At 60.1% G+C, this 20,403-nt stretch overlaps 3 protein-coding genes across 8 annotated transcripts in view; 2 read left to right on the top strand and 1 right to left on the bottom strand.

Moving 5' to 3' along the window:
• The first annotated feature begins 218 nt into the window (after positions 1–218).
• PKLR (pyruvate kinase L/R) lies at positions 219–8,368 on the top strand. Of its 3 annotated transcripts, none has more exons than XM_058701942.1 (11): positions 219–322; positions 1,285–1,467; positions 3,474–3,565; positions 3,678–3,809; positions 3,892–4,078; positions 4,446–4,716; positions 4,838–4,988; positions 5,285–5,437; positions 5,531–5,697; positions 6,414–6,595; positions 7,108–8,368. In XM_058701942.1, exons 1-11 carry the CDS (start codon positions 223–225, stop codon positions 7,212–7,214), a joined length of 1,725 nt encoding a protein of 574 aa, XP_058557925.1. In that variant the 5' UTR covers positions 219–222; the 3' UTR covers positions 7,215–8,368. The 3 variants fall into 3 exon arrangements, with proteins under 3 accessions (XP_058557925.1, XP_058557926.1, XP_058557923.1); XM_058701943.1 differs by lacking the exon at positions 219–322 and adding an exon at positions 606–718; XM_058701940.1 differs by lacking the exon at positions 219–322 and adding an exon at positions 766–1,146.
• Positions 5,815–20,403, top strand: part of SCAMP3 (secretory carrier membrane protein 3) — a 30,016-nt gene continuing 15,427 nt past the window's right edge. Inside the window, exon 1 of one of the 2 annotated variants that reach the window (XM_058701953.1) lies at positions 5,815–5,833. The gene's annotated coding sequence lies outside the window, so the exon portion shown is untranslated. The remainder of the gene's footprint in view (positions 5,834–20,403) is intronic. The other variant, XM_058701952.1, reaches the window with a different exon arrangement.
• On the bottom strand, positions 8,356–20,362 carry HCN3 (hyperpolarization activated cyclic nucleotide gated potassium channel 3). Of its 3 annotated transcripts, none has more exons than XM_058701936.1 (9): positions 20,039–20,362; positions 17,685–18,578; positions 14,222–14,651; positions 13,152–13,313; positions 12,544–12,762; positions 11,981–12,127; positions 11,318–11,558; positions 10,351–10,515; positions 8,356–9,909 (listed from the first exon to the last, which is right to left on the bottom strand). In XM_058701936.1, the coding sequence occupies exons 2-9, from the start codon at positions 17,960–17,962 to the stop codon at positions 9,209–9,211; spliced, it is 2,343 nt and encodes a 780-aa protein (XP_058557919.1). In that variant the 5' UTR covers positions 17,963–18,578; positions 20,039–20,362; the 3' UTR covers positions 8,356–9,208. The 3 variants fall into 3 exon arrangements, with proteins under 3 accessions (XP_058557919.1, XP_058557920.1, XP_058557918.1); XM_058701937.1 differs by having other exon boundaries at positions 19,351–20,362; XM_058701935.1 differs by lacking the exon at positions 20,039–20,362 and having other exon boundaries at positions 17,685–19,189.

A 20,403-nucleotide genomic window follows, 5' to 3' on the forward strand; every position in this document is an offset into this window, starting at 1 on the left:
GGTTGATGACAGCATGAGTGGATTGAAGACTTACTGGGAAAAATGGATGAGAGAGGGGGAATGCCAGGAGACGGGGCAGAGCACGTGCAAGCCTGGGGGAGGGACAGTGTGTGGGGACCCGGGCAGCCAGCAGGGCGTGCCCCTCTTCTCTTCTCTGGTCCCTTAGATAAGACAGTAGTTTGCCCATGCTCCCACCCCACACATAGTCCCTTCCTTTGTAGCATGTCCCGCCAGGAGAATGTGCCACCCCAGGACTTTTGGTCAAGGATCTCTAATTCCCTAAGGGACTTCATAAATACCATCCTGATCGGGGCTCCAGGAGGTAAGGAGAGGCAACAGAAGCCACTGCATAGGAGGCAACGAGGGTGGAAATCAGGAGCGGAGGTAGAGATACAAATAATAGACATCTGCTGCCGGCCGAGAGGGCCTTGGCATTGGGGCAGGGGTGGGGGGTGGGGGGTCTGTGTTTATTGGAGTCTCCCCGGTGTTAAGTTTTGGGCCCTGGCCTGAGCCTCTTTCCCAGCGCCTGTAGGCAGAGCACACAGGAGCCTGCCGCACGGGAACCACGGGGTATGCCCGTGTTACCTGGACTCTGGCCCCTGGTGGTGACACTTTAACCAGCACGCACAACTGCTCCCTAGCCTCGTGCCTCGTGCCTCGGCCACAGACAGTGTGGGGCAGACACCCAGAGACAGGAGGGCACCCGGGAGCATGGAGGGTGCGGCTGGACGTGGGGCTCCTCTGGCCTGGGCCGGGTCAAGTTCCGGGGACCCTGGGACCAGAGTAGCATTGAAGGGGCTGGGGAACTCAGAGGAGGGGCTCGGGAAGTCCACCAATTAGAAGGAAGAAAACGGGAACCTTAGGAAAGGGGACTGGGTGATTCTGGACAACGAGCAGCCAGTGTGGACCAGAGATGGTGATGGGCCGAGGCTGAGGGAAGTCAGCAGCTGAAGGGCGGGAGGTCGGGGTTGTGAGGGCAGGCCGGAGTGGGTCAGACCCGGACACGCATCCCATCTCTGTTACTTAGAAGTTCTATGATCTGGGGCAATTTATTTAATCTTCCTCAACCCCTGTCTCCTTCTCTGGAAAATGGGGACACTTGTAGAGCACGTAACGGTACTCGCTCCACAGGATCCTTGGAACTAGGTAGGATAATGCATGTAGAGTGCCCAGGCCCGAGGAAGGACCCCGGGAAACCTGGAGCGCTCAGGGCGGGAGCGCAGCGCTGGGATGAAGGGGGGGGGGGGGTGAGGCGGGGGCCCACACAGCCCTCTTCTGCTGCAGGGCCAGCCGGGTACCTACGGCGGGTCAGTGGGGCCCACCTGGCCCGCGAGCTGGGCACCGCCTTCTTCGAGCGGCAGCAGCTGTCGGCCGCCATGGCGGACACCTTCCTGGAGCACCTGTGCCTGCTGGACATCGACTCGGAGCCCGTGGCCGCCCGCAGTACCTGCATCATTGCCACCATCGGTAAGCAACCCCCCCGCCCCCCAGCCTCCCGGACCTCAGGCTGGGTCATTCATTCAACAGACACTTGTTGAGGCTTGGTAGCCAAGGTGTCAGGCCCAGGCCCTGGGGGTAGATCAGCGAAGCAGACAAAGATCCCGACCCCTGGGGAGCTGACAACCCAGCTGGGTGAGACAATAAATACTAACTGTAGGGGCCCCGGGGTGACCCAGTCAGTTAAGCTAACCGTCCAACTCTTGCAGGTCACGATCTCCCAGCTTTTGGGTTCGAGCCCTACATGGGGCCCTGCGCTGTTGCAGAGCCTGCTTGGGATTCTGTCTCTCCTTCGCTCTGACCCTCTGCCATGGGTGCTCTTTTTCTCTCTCTCTCAAAATAATAAAAATGGAAAAAGGCTAAACATAATAACTTAAAAAGGAGTAAATATTTAGCACGTGAAAAAGTGATAAGAACAATGGAAAAAAGAAAAATGGAGTGGAGGAAGGGACCCAAGGGCGGGGGGTGGGGGGGCAGGCTGCCGTCCCAAGCGGGGAGAAGATCAGATCTGCGCAGAGACGGAAGGAGATGTGAGGAGGGCGGTGTCTGTGGCGGGTGGGGGAGAGTTCCAGACCAGGGGGCAGCCAGCACACAGGCCCTGAGTCAAAGAGGCTGGGACGGTTAGAAGACATCAAGGGGAGAGTGGCCGGATGAAGGTATTGTTAGAGAGAAGAAGGCCATGTAGGGCCTGGTAGCCACTGTCACAGTCTGAGTGGGGTCCCCCCACCCAGAGAAGTGGGAAACGACGGCCCAGCAATGAGCAGAATGACTGGTCTCCCACTGCACTAGGGCCGCCCTGGCTGTACTGGGGAGATTGGGGTGGCGGTGGGGCTGAAGAAGGAATCAGAGAGGAGTCAACTAGAAGGTCCCATTATCAACTGAGCAGGAAAGACGGTGGAGGAGAGGTTTTGAGGGGAGGAGATAGGAGCTCGCTAGGGGCGGGGGAGTTTGAGGGGCACAGAGTCAACCAGAAACACAGGTCTGGGTTTGGGGCAGGGTCCGAGTGGCAGATATAAATGTGGGAGGTGCCAGCATCTAGATGGCATTTGAAGCCACCAGACTACCACCAAGGGAGCGAAGAGAATCAGGCATCTGATGTGAAGGGCGAGGGGGAGGGGGGAGCAAGAGAGGCAGAGAAGGAGCGGCCGCCCCGGGAGCAGGAAGCCAGGAGGGGCGCGTCCTGGAAGCCACGCGAGGACGCGTGTCAGGTGCTGCCGAGGGGCCAGCGGCCGCATTTAGCGACACCGAGGTTCCCGGTGACCCTGGCAGGAAGAGGTGCCGGCGAGGCGGGAGGCCAGCGCCGACTGGAGCCCGAACAAGGAAGAACAGGGGGCGGGGGGGGGGGGGGGGGTAGGACCAGAGGCAGCGAGCTCGGAGAACTCCTGCGACGAGTTTTTCTTCAAAGGAGAGCAAGGAGACAGGGCTGGAGCCGGAGGGGAACTGGGGCTCAGAGGGTCTTTGGTGATGAAACCGAGAACACAGGCTTCCATGCTGATGGGAACGCTCCAGTAGAGAGGAGAGCACGGATGGCTCGGGCTGGGGAGGTCGGTAGAGCAGGGGGCGGGGGGGGGGGGGGGTGAGGGGAGGGAGGGGGGCAGGGCAGCTCGCTCGGGCCTAGAAGGCCTCTCGGCTCCAAAGGCCCAGACGGACCCCAAATGCCCGACCCGGCAGCCGTCTCCTGCCGTGCCCCCTCCCGCGCCGGGGGACCCCCGCCCTGCAGCATCTACATCGCCGCCCGGCTGAGGACGCTCCCCTCCGAGCCCCCCACAGCGCCCCCCCCCCCCCCCCCCCCCGGAGGCAGGTGTTGGCTGCAGAGGGAGCAGAGCTGCTGACGGGGGAGTAGAGGCTGCTCAGGGAATAAAGGTCGGGTCTCCGGCCTCCCGTGGCGCGGTGATGGGTTTGCTGCCCCCACCCCCCACCCCCCCCCCCTCCCCGGCTTTGGGAAGAAGGTCGCCTGAGCGGATCCCCGCTTCCAGGGCCGGCCTCGCAGTCGGTGGAGCGCCTCAAGGAGATGATCAAGGCCGGGATGAACATTGCGCGCCTCAACTTCTCGCACGGCTCCCACGAGGTGCGGGGCGGGGCGGGGCCGGGTGGGCGGGTCCAAGGCCTGCGCGGGACGGGGTTGGTGGGGGGGGCGCCCTGGCGACCTTCCCCTGAAACGCCCGCTCGCTGGTCCGCAGTACCACGCTCAGTCCATCGCCAACATCCGGGAGGCCGTGCAGAGCTTTGCAACTTCTCCGCTCAGCTACCGACCCGTGGCCATCGCTCTGGACACCAAGGGACCCGAGATACGCACCGGGGTCCTGCAGGGGGTGAGAGGGGCGGGGCTTGGGGCGGGGCCGGGGTGGGGGGGCCCGGGGGCGGGTCTCACGGCCCCTCTGGCCCCGCCCCTAGGGCCCCGAGACCGAAGTGGAGCTAGTGAAGGGCTCCCGGGTGCTGGTGACCGTGGACCCGGCGTTCCGGACGCGGGGGGACGCGAACACCGTGTGGGTAGACTACCCCAATATCGTCAAGGTCGTGTCGGTGGGGAGCCGTATCTACATAGACGACGGGCTCATCTCCCTCCAGGTGCAGAAAATCGGTGCGGATGGGCCTCCGCCCCAGCCGCGGGGACGCGGGGTGCGCTCCTTCTCCCTGGCCCCCTCGCCTCGCCTCGTAGACCCGCCGCCCCCGCCCCTGGCCAGCGCCCTCCCCCACCCGTCCCCGGAGCCCCCGGGGTCCAGGCTTGAGGGCTCGACCCGGGTTGGGGCCGGACTGCCGGGTTCGTCGTCCCTCCCACGGACGCCCACCGGTGCCTGTTCCGTGCACGGCCCAGGCCCCAAGGTGGCCAGACAATAGGACACGGGTTCCTGATTTCCTGGGGGCCCACGCCCCGTGCCCCCCCCCCCCCTCTACGACTCTGCCCCCGGCTCGCCCCTGACCTACGCTGGCTCTTTCCATGCCTGCAGGCCCGGAGGGGCTGGAGACCCACGTGGAGAACGGCGGCGTCCTGGGCAGCCACAAGGGCGTGAACCTGCCCGGAGCCCAGGTGGACCTGCCGGGGCTGTCCGAGCAGGATGCCCGCGACCTGCGCTTCGGGGTGGAGCATGAGGTAGACATCGTGTTCGCCTCCTTTGTGCGGAAAGCCAGTGATGTGGCTGCCATCCGGGAAGTTCTGGGGCCGGAAGGACGGAACATCAAGATCATTAGCAAAATCGAGAACCACGAAGGCGTGAAGAGGTGAGGCTTGGTCCCTGTCCCCACCAGGCCCCAGCCGTCCCCAAAGCCCTGCCTCTTCTCCAGCCTGCCTCTCCCTGGCGTCTCCTGGCCCTTCCTCAGCCCTGACACCCCAACCGCCCAGGTTTGATGAGATCCTGGAGGTGAGCGACGGCATCATGGTGGCTCGAGGAGACCTGGGCATCGAGATCCCACCTGAGAAGGTTTTCCTGGCTCAGAAGATGATGATCGGACGCTGCAACCTGGCGGGCAAGCCTGTTGTGTGTGCCACGCAGGTCTGGAGTGAGCCCTCGGGGGCCCCGCGCGTTCTCCGGGCTGGGGGAGGGTGAACATCCTCACCTTCGGTCTCTAGCACATTTTGCCGTCCAGTGTTTGATCCTCAAGCGACCGAGCTGGGAAGAGACACTGTGAGCCCGCGTTTTGAGACGAGGAAACGGGACAGCCAGAGGCACACAGTTCGTGGCTGTGACCCTGGCTTTCAGGGCCCTCTGAGAGTGGCAGAGAAGTAGCTCGGGCAGGGACCCCAGGCAGAGTGTGACTGCTACAGCTCTGACGCCCAGATGTCCCCCAGATGCTGGAGAGCATGATCGCCAAGCCCCGGCCGACTCGGGCAGAGACGAGCGACGTGGCAAACGCTGTGCTGGACGGGGCGGACTGCATCATGCTGTCGGGGGAGACCGCCAAGGGCAAATTTCCCGTGGAGGCAGTAAAGATGCAGCACGCGGTAGGGGGCGCCCCGCCGAGACAGATGCGCCGGAAGCCCCGCCCCTTCCGGGCTCCAGCGCCTCGCCCCCGCCTGACCTCCAGGTGTTCGCAGATCGCCCGGGAGGCCGAGGCTGCCATCTACCACCGGCAGCTGTTTGAGGAGCTGCGCCGGGTGGCGCCCCTGAGCCGGGATCCCACCGAGGTCACTGCCATCGGCGCGGTGGAGGCCTCCTTCAAGTGCTGTGCTGCTGCCATTGTCGTGCTGAGCAAGTCTGGCCGGTAAGGAGGACGCCGGCAGCACCGAGAGAGAGCTTTGGGTCGGGGGCACACTGGGACGGGCCCCGGGCCTGGGTTCGGCCTTGTCATCAGGGACGAAGGATAGAATTCTGGGGCCAGAGCAGAGGGAGCTCCGGGAGAGCGGGAGGCCAGCGGGGGCGGGCCTTGGGCACGGCAGGAACTGTGCTAGTGAGCTCCAGGGAGCTGGAAGGGCAGTGTGACATCACTGGGCACATTGGCTTCCAGGCCATCTGGGCATCTGGGGCCCCTGAGCAAGTCCTCTACATTCACCCCACAAAGACTTACAGTGCTGAGTGTTCCAGAAGGTCCCAGAAGGTTTTAGTTCAAGTCTTTGCTCTCAAATCGGCCCTGAGACCTCGGGTAAGTCACCCAGGCTCTATAGACCACTTTTTCTCGTGGAGTCGTCAGGATTAACAAGAGACGTTTGTGAGTTAAGTATGATAGGGTTTCATGTTTCTCCAGAAGTTTCTTATTATCTGCCTTGACATATCCTTCATTGCGTCTTATCTTCCTTATGTGGTAAGAAGGGCAGGCATTCTTATGCCCATTTTACAGGTGAGAAAAACAAGGCCCGGAGGTATATGATGACTTACCCAGGGCCACACAGCTTGTTTGTGACACCTGGGACCAGAACCCCAACTCTTGTTTCCTGGCTCACTACTGCCTCACTGTTCTGAGACCTTCTCCACCTCCTGCAGCTCAGCACAGCTGCTGTCTCGGTACCGACCTCGGGCAATGGTCATTGCCGTCACCCGCTCTGCCCAGGCTGCCCGGCAGGCCCACCTGTTCCGAGGGGTCTTCCCCGTGCTCTACAGTAAACCTCCAGAGGCCATCTGGGCAGACGACGTGGATCACCGGGTCCAATTTGGCATTGAGAGTGGTGAGCCACCTCGGTTTCCTCCCCACCCAGCCCTAGGTCTGTGTCATCAGGCCCCCGACCCCACTTTCCACACCCACTCGAAGGGCCTCGCCTCCCTCCTCTGGTCCCAGATTTTCCCTGAGAAGGTCACTAAGACACCGGGCTATTTGGGCCTCCGGGGGCCAGGGGACACACTGAGGAGGGCAGTGGGAGCGGGGTCGGCCCAGCCGCCGCTGCTGGAGCTGGATGGGACGTAAGGAGTAAGAGGTGAGAGTACAAGGGGGACCCCGTCCCCCCAGCTGTGTGGCTGTGAGCATACTCTGTCTCCTCCCGGGGGCGTGGCAGCACTGGCAGCAGGCCCAGTACTGAGCCGCCCGGGTGTGCCGCACACCTGCGGCGGCCACACTCTCTGTGGCGCCACCTATGGGACACTGTGCACTGGAGGAGACCGAGGGTGGCGGCTGGTTCTCACTGTGGGGCTGGCCAGCGTCCCCCAACGGCTGATGGTCATCTTCCTCCCGCACCCCTGCTAGGAAAGCTCCATGGCTTCCTCCGCGTTGGGGACCTGGTGATTGTGGTGACAGGCTGGCGACCTGGCTCTGGCTACACCAACATCATGCGGGTGCTGAGCGTGTCCTGAGATGCCGTGCCCCGCTGACACAGCCCAACCCGGACCCCCACCCCCTCCACCCCACACCCCTACGGCCCCACGGCCATCTTCTCTGCTCTCCTCCCTCCCTGCCTAGGCCACATCTGCCATCCAGCCCCATCCCAGGGTGCCCCTTCCCCGCTCCATTTCACACAGGCCCCTTAAGTCTGTGTCCAATTAAGCACTGGCCATCTGGAAGCACCAGTCCTCCCGTCCCTGCACCCAATGCTCTCAGCCTAAGATGCTCTGAGCCTTTAATCCTAGCTTAACTGGTTAATTCTACTCCTCTGGGCTTCCCATACTGGGGTGGGGGGGGGGTTGCGGGGAGGAGGGGAACAGGGCCATCATGTCCACCGTCTCCACAAAGTCACCATTTAAAAAATGTTCCATATCCATGCAGTCTGATACCCTCAGTGTGGCCCTCGTGCATCTCCTGGGGAGAATGCCACCTCTTTCCTCACCGTGACACGGTGACGTCAAAGCACCACCGTTCTGGGGGAAACTGGGGTAGGCCAGTGCCGGGGAGCACAGAGAGCCGCGTGGGCTCATCCCGTCACTGTCCTCACCAGTAGGCCGCTCCCTGGCTGTTCTCATGCCCACCTCGTGCCTTGCTGGGTCAGAGGCCCCACGGCTTCTTCCTGCACCCAGACATTCCTTCCTGCCCACCTTGGTCCCCACACAAACCAGGAGCCAAGACAAGTATCTCTAGTTTCTTTCTAAACCCAGCTGTTTGGGAGTGATTCTAAAACCCAGGACTCTTCACCCAAGAGAAGGATGACTAAGGGTCCTGGCCCTGCATTCTCTGCTACTGTAGAGCAGATGTGGGGCCTGGGACGTGGGGTAAGGGGTTCCCCTTGTGCCTGCGAAGGCAAAGGTACTGACGGGCCTGCCCTTCCCCGGGCTCGGATGTCTCGGGTCCTCCCCTTACTCTCTCACCACTGGTAAACTCTAAACTCCGAACAAAACCCTTAAAAGAAGCAAGAGTCCACCCTTCTGCAGCTCCCTGTAGGGAGAGGGCTCAATATTGCTGCCTGCTGATAGAGCTGAGCGAGGACCCTATAAGGACAGGGAGGGAGAGAGGGATAACGGAATGGCTGAATAAAATGAATTAATGATAAATAAAACTAGCAAATGAATAAATACAATTATTACATGATTGAATAAATAAGAATAAACAAGGAAGGGAGGAAGGAAAGAAAAAAATGGCCACCTAAGGATTCAGCCGCTTGCCCCCCACCTGGGGGATCCAGGCTGGCACATTAAATAGGGACGTGCCAACCGTCCCTTGGCCTCAAGGGGGACACCACTGGGGCAGGGAAGAGGCTGCTCCCAGTTTACAAAGACAGTTGTACCACAGGGACAGAAGGTGCAGCGAACTTGACAGGAGACAGGTGTTCCCACAGTAGTGTGTGGGGGGGGGCAGGAGGTATGGAGGGGGAGGGGCCACACACGGCAGTGATGGTGGGTGCCCACGCTGGGGAGCCAAGACATCTGTTGACAGCAGCGGAGGCACAGGTGACTGGCAGTGCCCGGCTGTGCCAGGGAGACAGAAGTCAACCCACAGCAGGTGGTTCCTGCGGGGTCAAGGGCAGGGAAACAGAGACATCTAGTTGCTTGGCAGTGATGGGGGGGGGGGACAAGGACTTGTGCTTCGTGAGGCGGGGGCCTGGGGCTGAGCCTGCGCCTGGCAGGACTAACCCAGGAGAACACCCTGCTCGGAGGCCTCAGAGTCACTTCTACTTGGCAGTGAGGACATGTAGCGCCTGGCACAGTGTCTTGAATGTGGTAGGCGCTCAGTACATTTGATGAACGGGTGAGTGGATTAGGAGGATGTCAGGCAGGCTGCAGGGTGCCCGAGCTGAGGACAGAGGCCATCTCCTGGGGAGATATTCCCACAGGGCCGTGTTTCGGGTCTCCCTGACCTTCCCCAAGAGGCATCTGCCCTCGGGCGCGCACTGGTGCACCCAAGAGCTTACCCAAGGGTTTCACATGTTGGCAGAGAGCTGGGGGCCCCGGGGGGCAGCTGGCTCAGGTGCTGATGGCCTGGGCGACTGAGCTGTCCCTGGCAGCTTGGCCAGGAGTCCTGAGGAGGACAGGCGTTCACTTCCCGAGCCCTTACGCCCAGGAGAGCCGTCACCAGCTGCCCGTTGAGGCAGAGAGGGTTGGGAGGCGGAGAGGGGACGGCCCCGAAGTCCTAGTCGCCGTCCACCTCCTCCTGGGGGGGGACCCAGCAAGGACACCTGGGAGCGCCCAGCCCGGGACAGGCTGGCATGAAGGGTTCGGGCAGGTGGGGCAGGCAGGCGGGAGGTGGATGCCCACGGGCCCCGGGCCAGCAGAGGGCCAGCTCGGACGGGCACTAGTGGGGAGGCCGGGGAGCCTGCTGAGCGTCGGGCAGAGCGAGCGAGGAGGGTAGCTGGAGAGTCAGGGGAGAGGGGCAGAGGGCCCCGCTGGTGAGTCAGGGCGATGGCCACACTGGAGGTCACGGCGGCCGCCTGCAGAGGCGCGTGCACCAGGGGCTCCCACAGCACTGGCTTTCCGCTGAGCCGAGCTCCTGTGCCCGGGGCTAGGCCCCGAACGCCCCGGGCCATGTCCCTGTCGTGCTGCACCAAGTGCTGCTCCATGGTGCCCCCGCTGCTGCCCGGACTTGGTTCGGAGCGTTTCCGCTGCAGGACAGAATTCTTCTTGCCTAGAAATGGTCCCGGGAGGGAGAGATTGGAGATGGGGAAGGAGTCCAAGCTGGAGGTCGGGTATCAAAGACCAGGAGCATAAGAAGATGAACTCGGAGGGCGGCAGCGGGTGAGGGATGGGAAGGAGAGGACGAGGACGGGGATGGGGGGAGGGGGTGGAGGTTGGGAGGCAGGGGTGGAGAAGGAGGGTCAGGGATGAGAGGATGTCTCTGAGAGGGTGAGAGGGAAGGAGGACTCGGCACAGAGACACGGGGCCATCTCTCCAGGGGCAGGGGACACTGTGCCGGAGGCCTCGCGGGGCATTTGCCGGGAATGGCGCGGGCCGGGGCGTGATGCCGAAGCGCCGGAGCCTGGGCCCTGGGAGGTTGGGGGCCCCTCGCGGGGGAGGCGGGGCGGGGACGCAGCCAGGACCGGGGGCAGACAGGCTGGACGAGGCTCACCGATGCGGCGCAGCCGGTCCATGGCTACCGTCTCGAAGGCCCGGCGCATCATGGGGAACTCTTCCAGCACGGCGTTGAAGTGGTCCACGCTGAGCGAGTACAGGCGGCAGTAGGTGTCGGCGCGCACGCTGGCCGTGCGCCGGCCCCGCGTCAGCAGACAGATCTCTGTCCAAGTCGGGAAGAGGCCCTCAGGACCGCGGTCCCCAGAACGCCCTCTCACCGGGCCCGCGGCAGCTGACCCGGCCCCCTCCCTGCCCGGGGCCAAGGCCCTGAGACGCCCCAAGCATCGTCTCCCTCCATCCTTCTCACTCTCTCCAGATTAAAGCTGGCACACAGGTGGGCATTGCTAGCTCCGTTATTCCAGTCATTTCCATTCCCGGCCACCTCCTCTGCTCTGGTCCGAGGGGCAGGCCTGGGGCAGTGCCCTCTGTGTACCTGCCCCTCCCACCCCTTTGCATGAAGTCCAAGGGCAACCCAGAAGGAGAAAAGCAGTGCCAAAGGGCAAAGGGCATCCAGGGATGCTAGCGAGCAGGGGTGGTTTGGGGCCTGAGAGAGGACATCTGGTGGGGCAGCCTCCACTGACGCAGCCTGGGTCCCGGGACCCTCCCCACAGGGCACCCCACCAGGGAACCGTCCAACTCAAGCCCCTGGAACAGTATGGCTCGATTCCTGTCTTTCCTTCGTCTCTCAGGGTCCCCAGACTTCACCGCTTGAGGGTCTTAGAAGGCCCAGTGGCCCAGGAACTTTCCCCACCCCCGGCCCCGCTGCTACCAATCAGAATCTCTTAGGAAGCTATTTAAAGCCACAGAGCTCCAGGCCCCAGGCCCAGAGGTTCTGACTCAGGAGGCCTAGGGAAGGCCTAGAAGTCTTTAACTCTGCACACAGCCAGGCAGGAACAGTGATCCAGGGGAGCAACTGCCCTCTGTCCCCTGCTCCAGTCCCCCCACCCTCCCTGAGGCCTGCTGACCCCCAAAGTAGGATCCATCGGTGAGGCGGGTGTCCCGGGCACCGCGCGCCAGCACGCTGAGCAGCCCGTGCTGTATGAAGTACATCTTCCTGCCCACGGAGCCCTCGCGCACCACGAGGTCCCCTGGCTGGAAGACCTCAAAGTGCAGCTTGGTGAGCACCGCTGTGACGAAGCTGGGGTCGGCGTGGGCGAACAGTGGCATGTGGGCCACCAGGCCGCGGCAGGTGAAGTTAATGATCTCCTGGGCAGGGGAGGGGCCTGTCAGGCAGGCTGCGCCCCCTCCCGCGAGGTGCCCCCATCGAGCTCATCTGTCTCCAGAGGCCCCACCCCTGGGGTCATGATCTGCCAAAGGATGGGGATGCTTCAGTGGGCCTGGGACCATCCCTTCACTCCTGCCTCCAGAGCTCTCCCCCGTAATCCCCCGCAGGACCGTGCCCCCCAAACAGAGATCCCTGCAGGCCCTCCCCGCGTATCCTTCACCCCTGTAAGACCTTCAAGAAAGACCCTAATCCCTAAAAGCCCCCCCCCCAAGGCCTGGCCTCCCACGAGGCTCTCCGCAGGCTCCGCTCCCTATAGGTGCACCTGCTGACCAGGAGCCCGTACCCCAGACGGCACCTCAGAAGCCCCGGTCCTTGCACAGCCCCCTCCGGGGCCCAGTCCCACCTCCCGAAGCGGCTCGCTCAGCTCGCCCAGGATGCTCTCTTCGTCGAACATCTTGCCCTGGTAGCGGTGCTCGTAGTACTCGTGGATGCGCTGCCGAGTGTCGGCGGGCAGCTTGTGGAAGGCCATGTACTGCTCCACCTGCTTGTACTGGGGGGCGGGCGACGGCAGTGGGTGAGAGGGTGCGGGGACACGCGTGGGGCAGGAGCAGTGGCGGGGTACGTGTGGAAGAAAGATCACAGACACAGGCCAGACCCGGAGGGGGTGAGACATGGAGACGGAGGGGGTACACAGGGCCACAGAAGGACATGTGGGTAGCAGTGGATACGGGGAGCACACACAGCACAGTGACAGGAAAGGCCAGACATGGGCAGAGGAGGGGCCCAGGGACAGGGACATAGGGCCAAACAAGGAAGAAGTTACACACGCGGGCATGGGACAAACGGACACAGGGCAGGGAAGGACACAGAGACCCAACAGGAGCAGGAGCACAGGCCTCAAGTTGAGCTGCCCAGCCCCTGGCCCCCCCTGCAGGCCCACCCCTTCCTCCTCCTGCCCCTGCTCACCTTCTCCTGGTACTGACGCCGGGAGGAGTCCAGCGACTGGATGAGGGCAGTGGCGTGGCCGATGAACATGGCGTAGCACGTGGCGCCCACGATCATGCTCAGCATGGTGAGCCAGACGTCGGGCATGCCGACAGGTGCCTGCTGCCCGTAGCCGATGCACAGCATGTGGCTCATGGCCTTGAACAGGGCGTGGGAGTACTGGCGTCCCCACGAGTGGTTCTGGAGGGCAGAGTGTACCGCACAGCTGGGCACAGCCTCCTCAGAGCCTCCGTGTCCTCCTGCCCACCCCCCCCGCCTTCCCTCTCTGGCGGTCCTTCTGTGTGCCCCTTTCTGCTTCAGACTGGCCTCCCAGGAGGCACTTCAGTTTGGTTCTGGGGGCCTCCCCGCAGCTTGGGGCGGCGGGGGGGGGGGGGGGTCCGTTTTGCCTAGGTTTCCCGCCCTGCCTGCTCCCTCCAACACAAAAGCACTTCCTGTAGGTAGCCTCCCCCACCCTCAGCTCCCCACCTCCTCGCTCGGCAGCTCCCGTCTCCGGCCCCAGTGCTCGGCCCTGCTACTCAAGCACAAGAGCCCTTCGAGGGCCCGGAAGGCAGAGTCGTGGGAGTCCTCACCGCCATGTGGTTGATGGAGACCCAGCAGTCAGGGGGGAAGTCCTGCAGCATGGGGACCAGGAACTGCAGGCAGCCGTCCCAGTGACACAGCAGCAGCATCATCCCGATGAGGTTGAAGATGCGAACCACCGCGCTCGCCAGGTCATAGGTCATGTGAAAGATCTGAGGATTCCGAGGAACGGCGGCTGTGGGCAGGACCCCTCCCCGCCGGTCCTCCTCTATTCCTGGCCTTGCCAATTCTCTCCTTGAACTTCTCTCTAGCCCCAGCCCCCACGGATCTTTAAAATGCGCTATTATTCATTTGCACAGAGCTCTACAGCACACACATACAGCTCATACAGAGTTGGCTGTGTTACTACTCTCTGATCTTACAGAGAGGGCATCGATGCCAGTCACGTGCCCAGAATCACACACAGTGTCACAGCAGAAACTCAAAAAAAATCTACTGCACAAGCTGCCCAGGCTGTGCCCACTGGAAAAGAGGAGAGAGGGCATTCCCGGTGTCATGTCCTCGGGGCACGTGTGCAAGGATTCATGCCAACAGCCCCCTTCCCTCCAGTAACACTCACAGAAAACGCGCTGACAACTTCCTATGTCCCCGGCACTGTTCTAGGAGGTATTAAGTTACAGGTATTATTTGCTTTTATCCTTATGATACACCTCATCGTGTGTAAGTATATTTAACATTTTCATCTTCTAGAAGAGGAAAACCCAGTCTCCTATAGCGTATAGTAAACTGGGATACGATCACAGGCAAAGAAACTGCACAGCCCACACTCTGCACCCCTAAATCCTGCTCCCCTGCCGCTGGAACTCCAATGTCTCCCACTCCCTCCTTCCAGAGTCCAGCTAACCTGCAAGCGCTCCTCCAGCCTCTGCGCTCCGCCCTCCTCACCTCCGGGTGTGTGTGTGGGGGTACCCCCTGAACCCTCACTCTGCCCCTGCTACTGACCCACCCACTTTGGAGGCAGCCCACCCAGCTGCCTCACCCCGTAGCATCACCAGGAGCCCCACCCATAGCGCCGTCCCAGAGGGGCCTGCGAGCCCCCCTGCCCACCTCCCTGCCCCACCTCCTCCCACTGGTGTATGTAGCGGATGAGGCGGGAGAGGCGGAGCAGCCGCAGGAGGCTGAGGATCTTGGTGAAGCGCACAATGCGTAGGGCCCGCGCTGTTTTGTAGACCTCGGCGTCCAGTCGTGGCTCCAGCTCCACCACCAGGAAGATGTAATCCACGGGGATGGAGGAGATGAGGTCGACCAGGAACCAGGTGCGCAGGTAGCGAGACCGGATGGCGCGAGGGGCCAGCAGGATTTCAGCACCCTCCTCTACCACGATGCCTGTGCGGAAGTTGAGTACCAGATCCAACAGGAAGAAAGTGTCAGAGAGGACATTGAAGACGATCCAAGGTGGGGAGTTCTCCTCCTTGAAGAAGGTGATGCCCACAGGCAGCACAATGAGGTTCCCCACCATCAGCAGGAGCATGATCAGGTCCCAGTAAAACCTAAGGTGGGGGTGGGGTGGGGAGGAAGGCCAGGATGACACTTCACCAGCCACCAGACAAACGGCAGATAGTCTGATACAGCCAAGAGCGGGCAAGGATTACCGAATAACGGGATGGCCACTTACAGCTGGCGGGAATGTAAACTGGGACCACCATTTGGGAAGCCAGTTTGCTATTATCTAGTAAAGCTAAACATTTGCATTCCCTGCCACCCAGCAATTCCATTAGGAGCATACACACGCTCAAGGGAAATATGTGCTCCAGGAGATGTATACAGAAATGTTCATAGCAGCATTGGATCTGGAAATGACCCACACGTCCATCCGTAGAAAAATGCAGATAAATAAGATAAACACAGTAGGTGAATATAGACTGTGGTATACTCACGCCCCAGAATAATAGACAACCCTGACACCACCCAACGGCAGCCTCATGCTGAATCTTGCAAATTCAATGTTGAACAAAACGAGAAATAAAAGGATACACAGTGGATGAGTTCACTTGTACAGAGTTCAAAAACAGGCAAGACTAAACTGCAGTATTTAGCAATTCACAGAAAAGTGGCAAAACTATGAAGAAAAGTAAGAAAATGAGTGCCTCAGAAGTCAGAAAAGTAGGTTGCGGAAAGGACCGTGGGAGCAGTAAGGATGCTTTGGGGTGCCAGCAACCTAGCCTCTCCTGACCTGGATGGTCGTTACAGGGGGGTGTGCCTTGGAATGACATATACACATGTGTGTGCACGTAGACGTATATATATGTATGTATACACACACGTGCGTTTTGAATATATATGCAACATGATGTATCATTATACACTATCCTACCCAGATGCCTGCTATACACACGCACCTACTTTATGTATACATCCTCGCTGTATATATGTACATAGGTACAGATACATATACCTGCTTAATACGTATAATATATACGTAATATCATGTACATGATTTATGTCACTATGTTATATATCTTAAAGTAAAATAAAAAGATAAACTACCCTGTGCTAACCTCCCAGGAGTGTTGAAAACACACACACTGAGACAATGGATACGATAGTGCCATACAAGCACTGGTTGGTTTTATGACTCACCCACCTTTTGTTCCCAGATTTCTGAAGAGGTTGCTGCTGCTTCCATCTCAGCTCTCTGCCCATTCCTAGTCTAGGCTTTCACGCCCTCCCCAGCCCTCCCCACCCCACCCCTCCTTCCCTTCCCAACCCAGCTGGACCCATAGTTCCTGGTTCTCTGCTGGGATCTGCTCATCTGTGTCAGGGTATGGGGCGGGGGGGGGGGGGAGTCTGTTCTGCCTCCCATCCGAACTGAGCTTTTATGGGACGCCCCACCCCCCTCCCCAGCACCTCAGACAGGGTTGCACATAGAGAAGCTCCACAGGAGATCCTGAGGCAGCGAGGCTAAAAGCTCTGCACGCCTTTCCTTCCCTAATCTCCCTGTGCCGGCTGGCGCTCTGGCCAAGCCCAGACAAGGGCACTGGCAGGGGAGAGCCACACTGCTGTGGTGAAAGTGTGGAAAGGAGAGGTCGGGAGGAAGCTAGCGAAGCTTTCATGCAGAGAAGTCTGAAGTGGTTAAAAACAGCGTTAGCTAGAGTGGTTTAATTCCAGGACACACCTAATTGCAGTATCAACTCAGGACTCAGCCCTTTCCGACTCTGACTACAAAATCAATCTCTTCAGCTTCTAAAAGAAGCACAGGGGTCCCCAAAGCCAGGTCTCCAGGAAGCCCCTCAGACCGTGTGCTTTCCATCAACAACAAATCCTTGACCCCTCCCTTCCCCTCCCTCCTGGGCCACTGGAGAGTCCTGTACTGTGTGCTGAGAGCAGAGGGGAGGGGAGGGAGGGGAGGAGAAAGGAGGGGAGGGGAGGAGAAAGGAAGGGATGGGAGGGGAGAGGAGGGGGGGAGAGGGGCGGGGAGGGGTGGGGAGGGGAGAGGAGAGGGCTCGCCCAGCCATGGAGCATCTTCACAGCCTGACTCACAGGCAGTCACAAGCTTAGCGGGTGATGCAGTAGAGAAGACAGAGAAGCGGCATGATAATACACGGCTTCTGGGGACACATCTGCGGGTAAAATGGGGGGGGGGAGATCACAGGAGGCTAAAACAGGTGCACTGGTGGGGTAGGGATGAGGCAGTAAAGAAGAGGGGAGAGAAAGGAACAATGGGAGAAAGAGGAACATTTGGGGAGTGTGTATGTCTGTGGGTTCAAAATGATGTCCAGGTCTCCAATTGTGTTTCCAGGCTCCTGATCCACACCTCATCTTTCCTGCTCATTTTGCTCCCCACCTGAGGTGCTTTGGACACACTGTTGCCTCATCCAAAAGCTGTCCTTCATTTCCCCCAAGGACAGAGCTGCTCTCCTCCCCTAGCGACCTTGATGTAGAGGTACAGCCTGACGGGGACTGTGAAATGGCCCCACCTCCACCCTCGGTCCCTCTGATAGGCACCTGGGAGGGTGCCCCTGCCGTTGCTTCCTCAATCGCTGGGAGTCCCGGCCCTGTCCCGCTACATCCCGCCTTCAGCACCAGGGACAGCGGCAAGAACCGCAGCCGGGACATCCCCGGCCCGCGCCCCGCCAGCGTCTCTATTTTTCCTGGTAGTCGGCCCTGTTGAACTAGGCAGGTGCTGGGGGTAGGAGACAGCAGAGCTCGGTTTCCCCCTCAGGCTGACCCCGAGCCTTGGAACATGGCATAATTTCCCAGATCCCCAGCCGGCAGGACTGCAGGAGGCAGTCGTCCCTAACTCCAGTAGTCTCTGTGGTCCAGGTGGAGTTCTGGATTCCTGAAACGGTAAACCCAGGTCTCTGGTGTCTCCTCTGGTGTCAAGTCACTGAAGACCTCCGGCTGGGGATCCCTCGCCCAAGAATTCCCAGGCTAGACTGGGGGAAGTGACTCTGTTGTCCCACCCAAGGACCCCCGGGCCGGAAACGAAGAGTCTGTAGAGGGTGAGGCGTGCCCTGCCTCCGTGTCGCGGCCCATGGGGGTGGGATCTGTGTCCCCCGCCCTCCTTGCTGGGGCCCCAGTACCGGAAGTCGCTGTAGGGGTGGATGATCCAGGCCCCCGCTGACTTGACCCTCTCCTGCTCGATTTCCACTGCCTTGTGGCTGCCGAACACGCGAAGGGAGAACTTGTTGACCGTGGGCTGGAGCAGCGTCCCGAGTTGCCTTCTCTTGGGCTCGGGCCCAGACCCGGGCAGCGGTCCCGAGGCCGCGGTCACAGGCGCCGGAGCAGCCAGAGGCGCCGCTTCCAGCCCAGGGGTCGCCCGTTCGCCAGCTCCCGTAGTCGGCCGCTGCTCTGCCTCCATGATGCCCGGTGGCTTACACGCTTGGCGTCCTAGACCCTGCCGCGGCCATCCGGGACGCCGACCCCTCCCGGAGCAGGAGCCGGCGCAGCCCGGCGGGCTCCGAGCTGCCGGCTTGCGGGGCGGAGGGGGTGTGTGCGCCAGACTCGCGGGCGGGAGGCAGGCGGCGGGTTGCGCGGCGCCCCCTGGCGGGAGCCTCCCCAGGAGAGGGCGGGGCCAAGGAAGCCCGCCTCCGGGGAAGACTCCGGCATGGGCGTGGCCTAGCAGATGGGGGCGGGCCCCCAAGTAAGGGAGGAAGAGGCAGGGAAACACAGCCGGAGTCACGAAGGGGGCGTGATCTGGTGTTGACGAGCTCTTAGCCAATGAGCTATAGGGAGGCGGAGCCGTCCGTGAATGGCGGGAAAAGCGGACGCAGGTTGTAGATCCCGGAGTCTCCGGAGGGCGAGGAATTGGGGACCAAAGAAGAGGTGGGGAACGGTCACTCCAATTCACAGACTTCCTGCATTTCACTGTCTTCCTCTCAGCACTCTCCTAGGCATACTCCTTTCTTCTCGTCTTCTCCATATTCCTCCTAGTATTGCATTTGCAAATTCATACTGCTAACTTTCAGCAAGAGTGACTGCGGATACAAAGTTGAATACAAAAGTCCCGCTGTAAAGCCAAGCTCAGCTGTGCCCGTATGCAGACAGAACAAGGAGACTGCAGTGCTGTGTGACGTTCAGTGCTAGAAGTTCCCAAACATCTCAAATTCTTCCCCTCATCTCCGTTTCTTATTGCCACTGACTTATTTCAAGCCTTCAGCATTTTCTCACCTAGGTTATTTCAGAAGCCTCTATAAGGGGCCCTATACTCTCTCAGGCCAATTCTTTTCCCACAGTCTGCCAGAGTTACCTTCCTAAGATTCAAATGTAACATGTCCTTCAAACCTGTCCATCTTCTGTAGGGTTACCTGTAAGCTCCTTAAAATGACTTGCCAGGCCCTGCAAAATTTGGACCTAATTTCAATAGCCTCTCTTCTGATAGTCCCTCTCTTGAAAGCCAGGACTCTAATCATGCTGAAAGGCTTTGTTCTACCTTGTCTCCAGCCCTCTGCAAATACTTTCTCTGCCCGGTATTCTTTTCCAATTCACTTTCCAAGTGTTGCCTCACATAGTATCTCCTCTAGGAAACCTAGAAACACACTTCCAAGTCTCCTTTCCCCAACTAGATCTAATCCAGGGCTTTCTTTCTTTTTTTTTAAGTTTATTTATTTATTTTGAGAGAGAGAGAGAGAGAGAGAGAGAGAGAGAGAGAGAGACAGAACACAACTGGGGAAGGGACAGAGAGGGAGAGACAGTATCCCAAGCAGGCTCCACATTCAGTGCAGAGCCTGACTTGGGGCTCAAACTCACCAACTGTGGGATCATGACCTCAAGTGAAGAGTCTGATACTTAACCAACTGAGCCACCCAGGCGCCTCTAGTCCAGAGCCTTCTTACAGTGTTCATGGCAGCTCTTGTCACAAGGCTGCCATTATTCGTTTACAGGTCTTTCTCTCCCATTAGACTCTGGGGTTCCAAAGAACAGGAATCTTGCGCCTGGCACACACCGTGGATACTCAGCAAATGCTTGCTGAATGAACGCATGATCCGGAAAGGTGTTCGTGGAAGAGGAAGGGAATTTTCCCCTCTTTCCTTCCAACCCCTTCATTACCCTTACTCTTCTATTTTAGGGAACCTTTCCTAAACCATTTCTGGCTAACCGATCTAATCTCCATCTAACTACCTTCCGTCCCAGCTCCCCTCTGATATGTCCTGAATTAATATACTCTCAGGTTATTTTTTCTTTTTCCTTTCTACGTCTCAGTTCCTTCCATCATGCCTCTAACTCGGTCCAGTTTGTCTCAAGGTCTCCTCCTTCCTCTTCTCCTCCCTCCCCCTCCCTTTTCCAACTCAGTTCATTTACACTTCCCATGTATTATGTGTGAGTTCGGAACATACAGTTCTCGAGTGTCTTCCCCTCTTTCAGCACCTGATTCTCCATCCCTCCTTTTCTCAAACCCTTCCTCCACGGCCTTACCTCCTGACCCACAGGTGCCTACCTTTCGCTCAGGACAAAAGGGGGCCGCCCCTCCTTGCGGCGGCTAGGTAACCGGGCTGTTTTAAGAACTGGATATTTACTGGCTGTGCCGGACAATCAGACCTCACCACCACGCCTCAAAAGCTGTGTGGAGGGGCGACACTAGTAAATGACAACTTCCAGGTCCCTTTTAAACCTCCAAACCTCACAAAGTAAGCCGCAGAAGTGTCATGAAGACGGCGCAAGACAGAGGAACGAGCCGAGCAGAAAGGCCGCGCGGCGGGACTGAGCGCGCCCGGCCGACCCCGCGCCCCGCCGCCGGCGCGCTAGACCCCCCGCGCCCCCGCACCCCCCGGCGCTCCTATCGCCGCGCCCGCCAGCTACGCG

This window comes from Neofelis nebulosa, chromosome 15 (assembly GCF_028018385.1).
Source record: "Neofelis nebulosa isolate mNeoNeb1 chromosome 15, mNeoNeb1.pri, whole genome shotgun sequence".
In the NCBI taxonomy this organism is placed as follows: domain Eukaryota; kingdom Metazoa; phylum Chordata; class Mammalia; order Carnivora; family Felidae; genus Neofelis; species Neofelis nebulosa.

What these genes read in the sequence shown, in the direction of transcription:
- PKLR (XM_058701940.1), top strand. Translation starts at nt 1,035, where the DNA reads ATGATCTGGGGCAATTTATTTAATCTTCCTCAACCCCTGTCTCCTTCT. An exon ending in CTGCATCATTGCCACCATCG is followed by an intron (nt 1,468 to 3,473) that starts GTAAGCAACCCC and finishes CCCCGCTTCCAG; the next exon opens with GGCCGGCCTCGCAGTCGGTG. An exon ending in GCACCGGGGTCCTGCAGGGG is followed by an intron (nt 3,810 to 3,891) that starts GTGAGAGGGGCG and finishes CCCCGCCCCTAG; the next exon opens with GGCCCCGAGACCGAAGTGGA.
- HCN3 (XM_058701936.1), bottom strand. Translation starts at nt 17,962, where the DNA reads ATGGAGGCAGAGCAGCGGCCGACTACGGGAGCTGGCGAACGGGCGACC. An exon ending in CGATGGATCCTACTTTGGGG is followed by an intron (nt 10,516 to 11,317) that starts GTCAGCAGGCCT and finishes CGACTTGGACAG; the next exon opens with AGATCTGTCTGCTGACGCGG. An exon ending in GGACCGGCTGCGCCGCATCG is followed by an intron (nt 9,910 to 10,350) that starts GTGAGCCTCGTC and finishes GACCATTTCTAG; the next exon opens with GCAAGAAGAATTCTGTCCTG.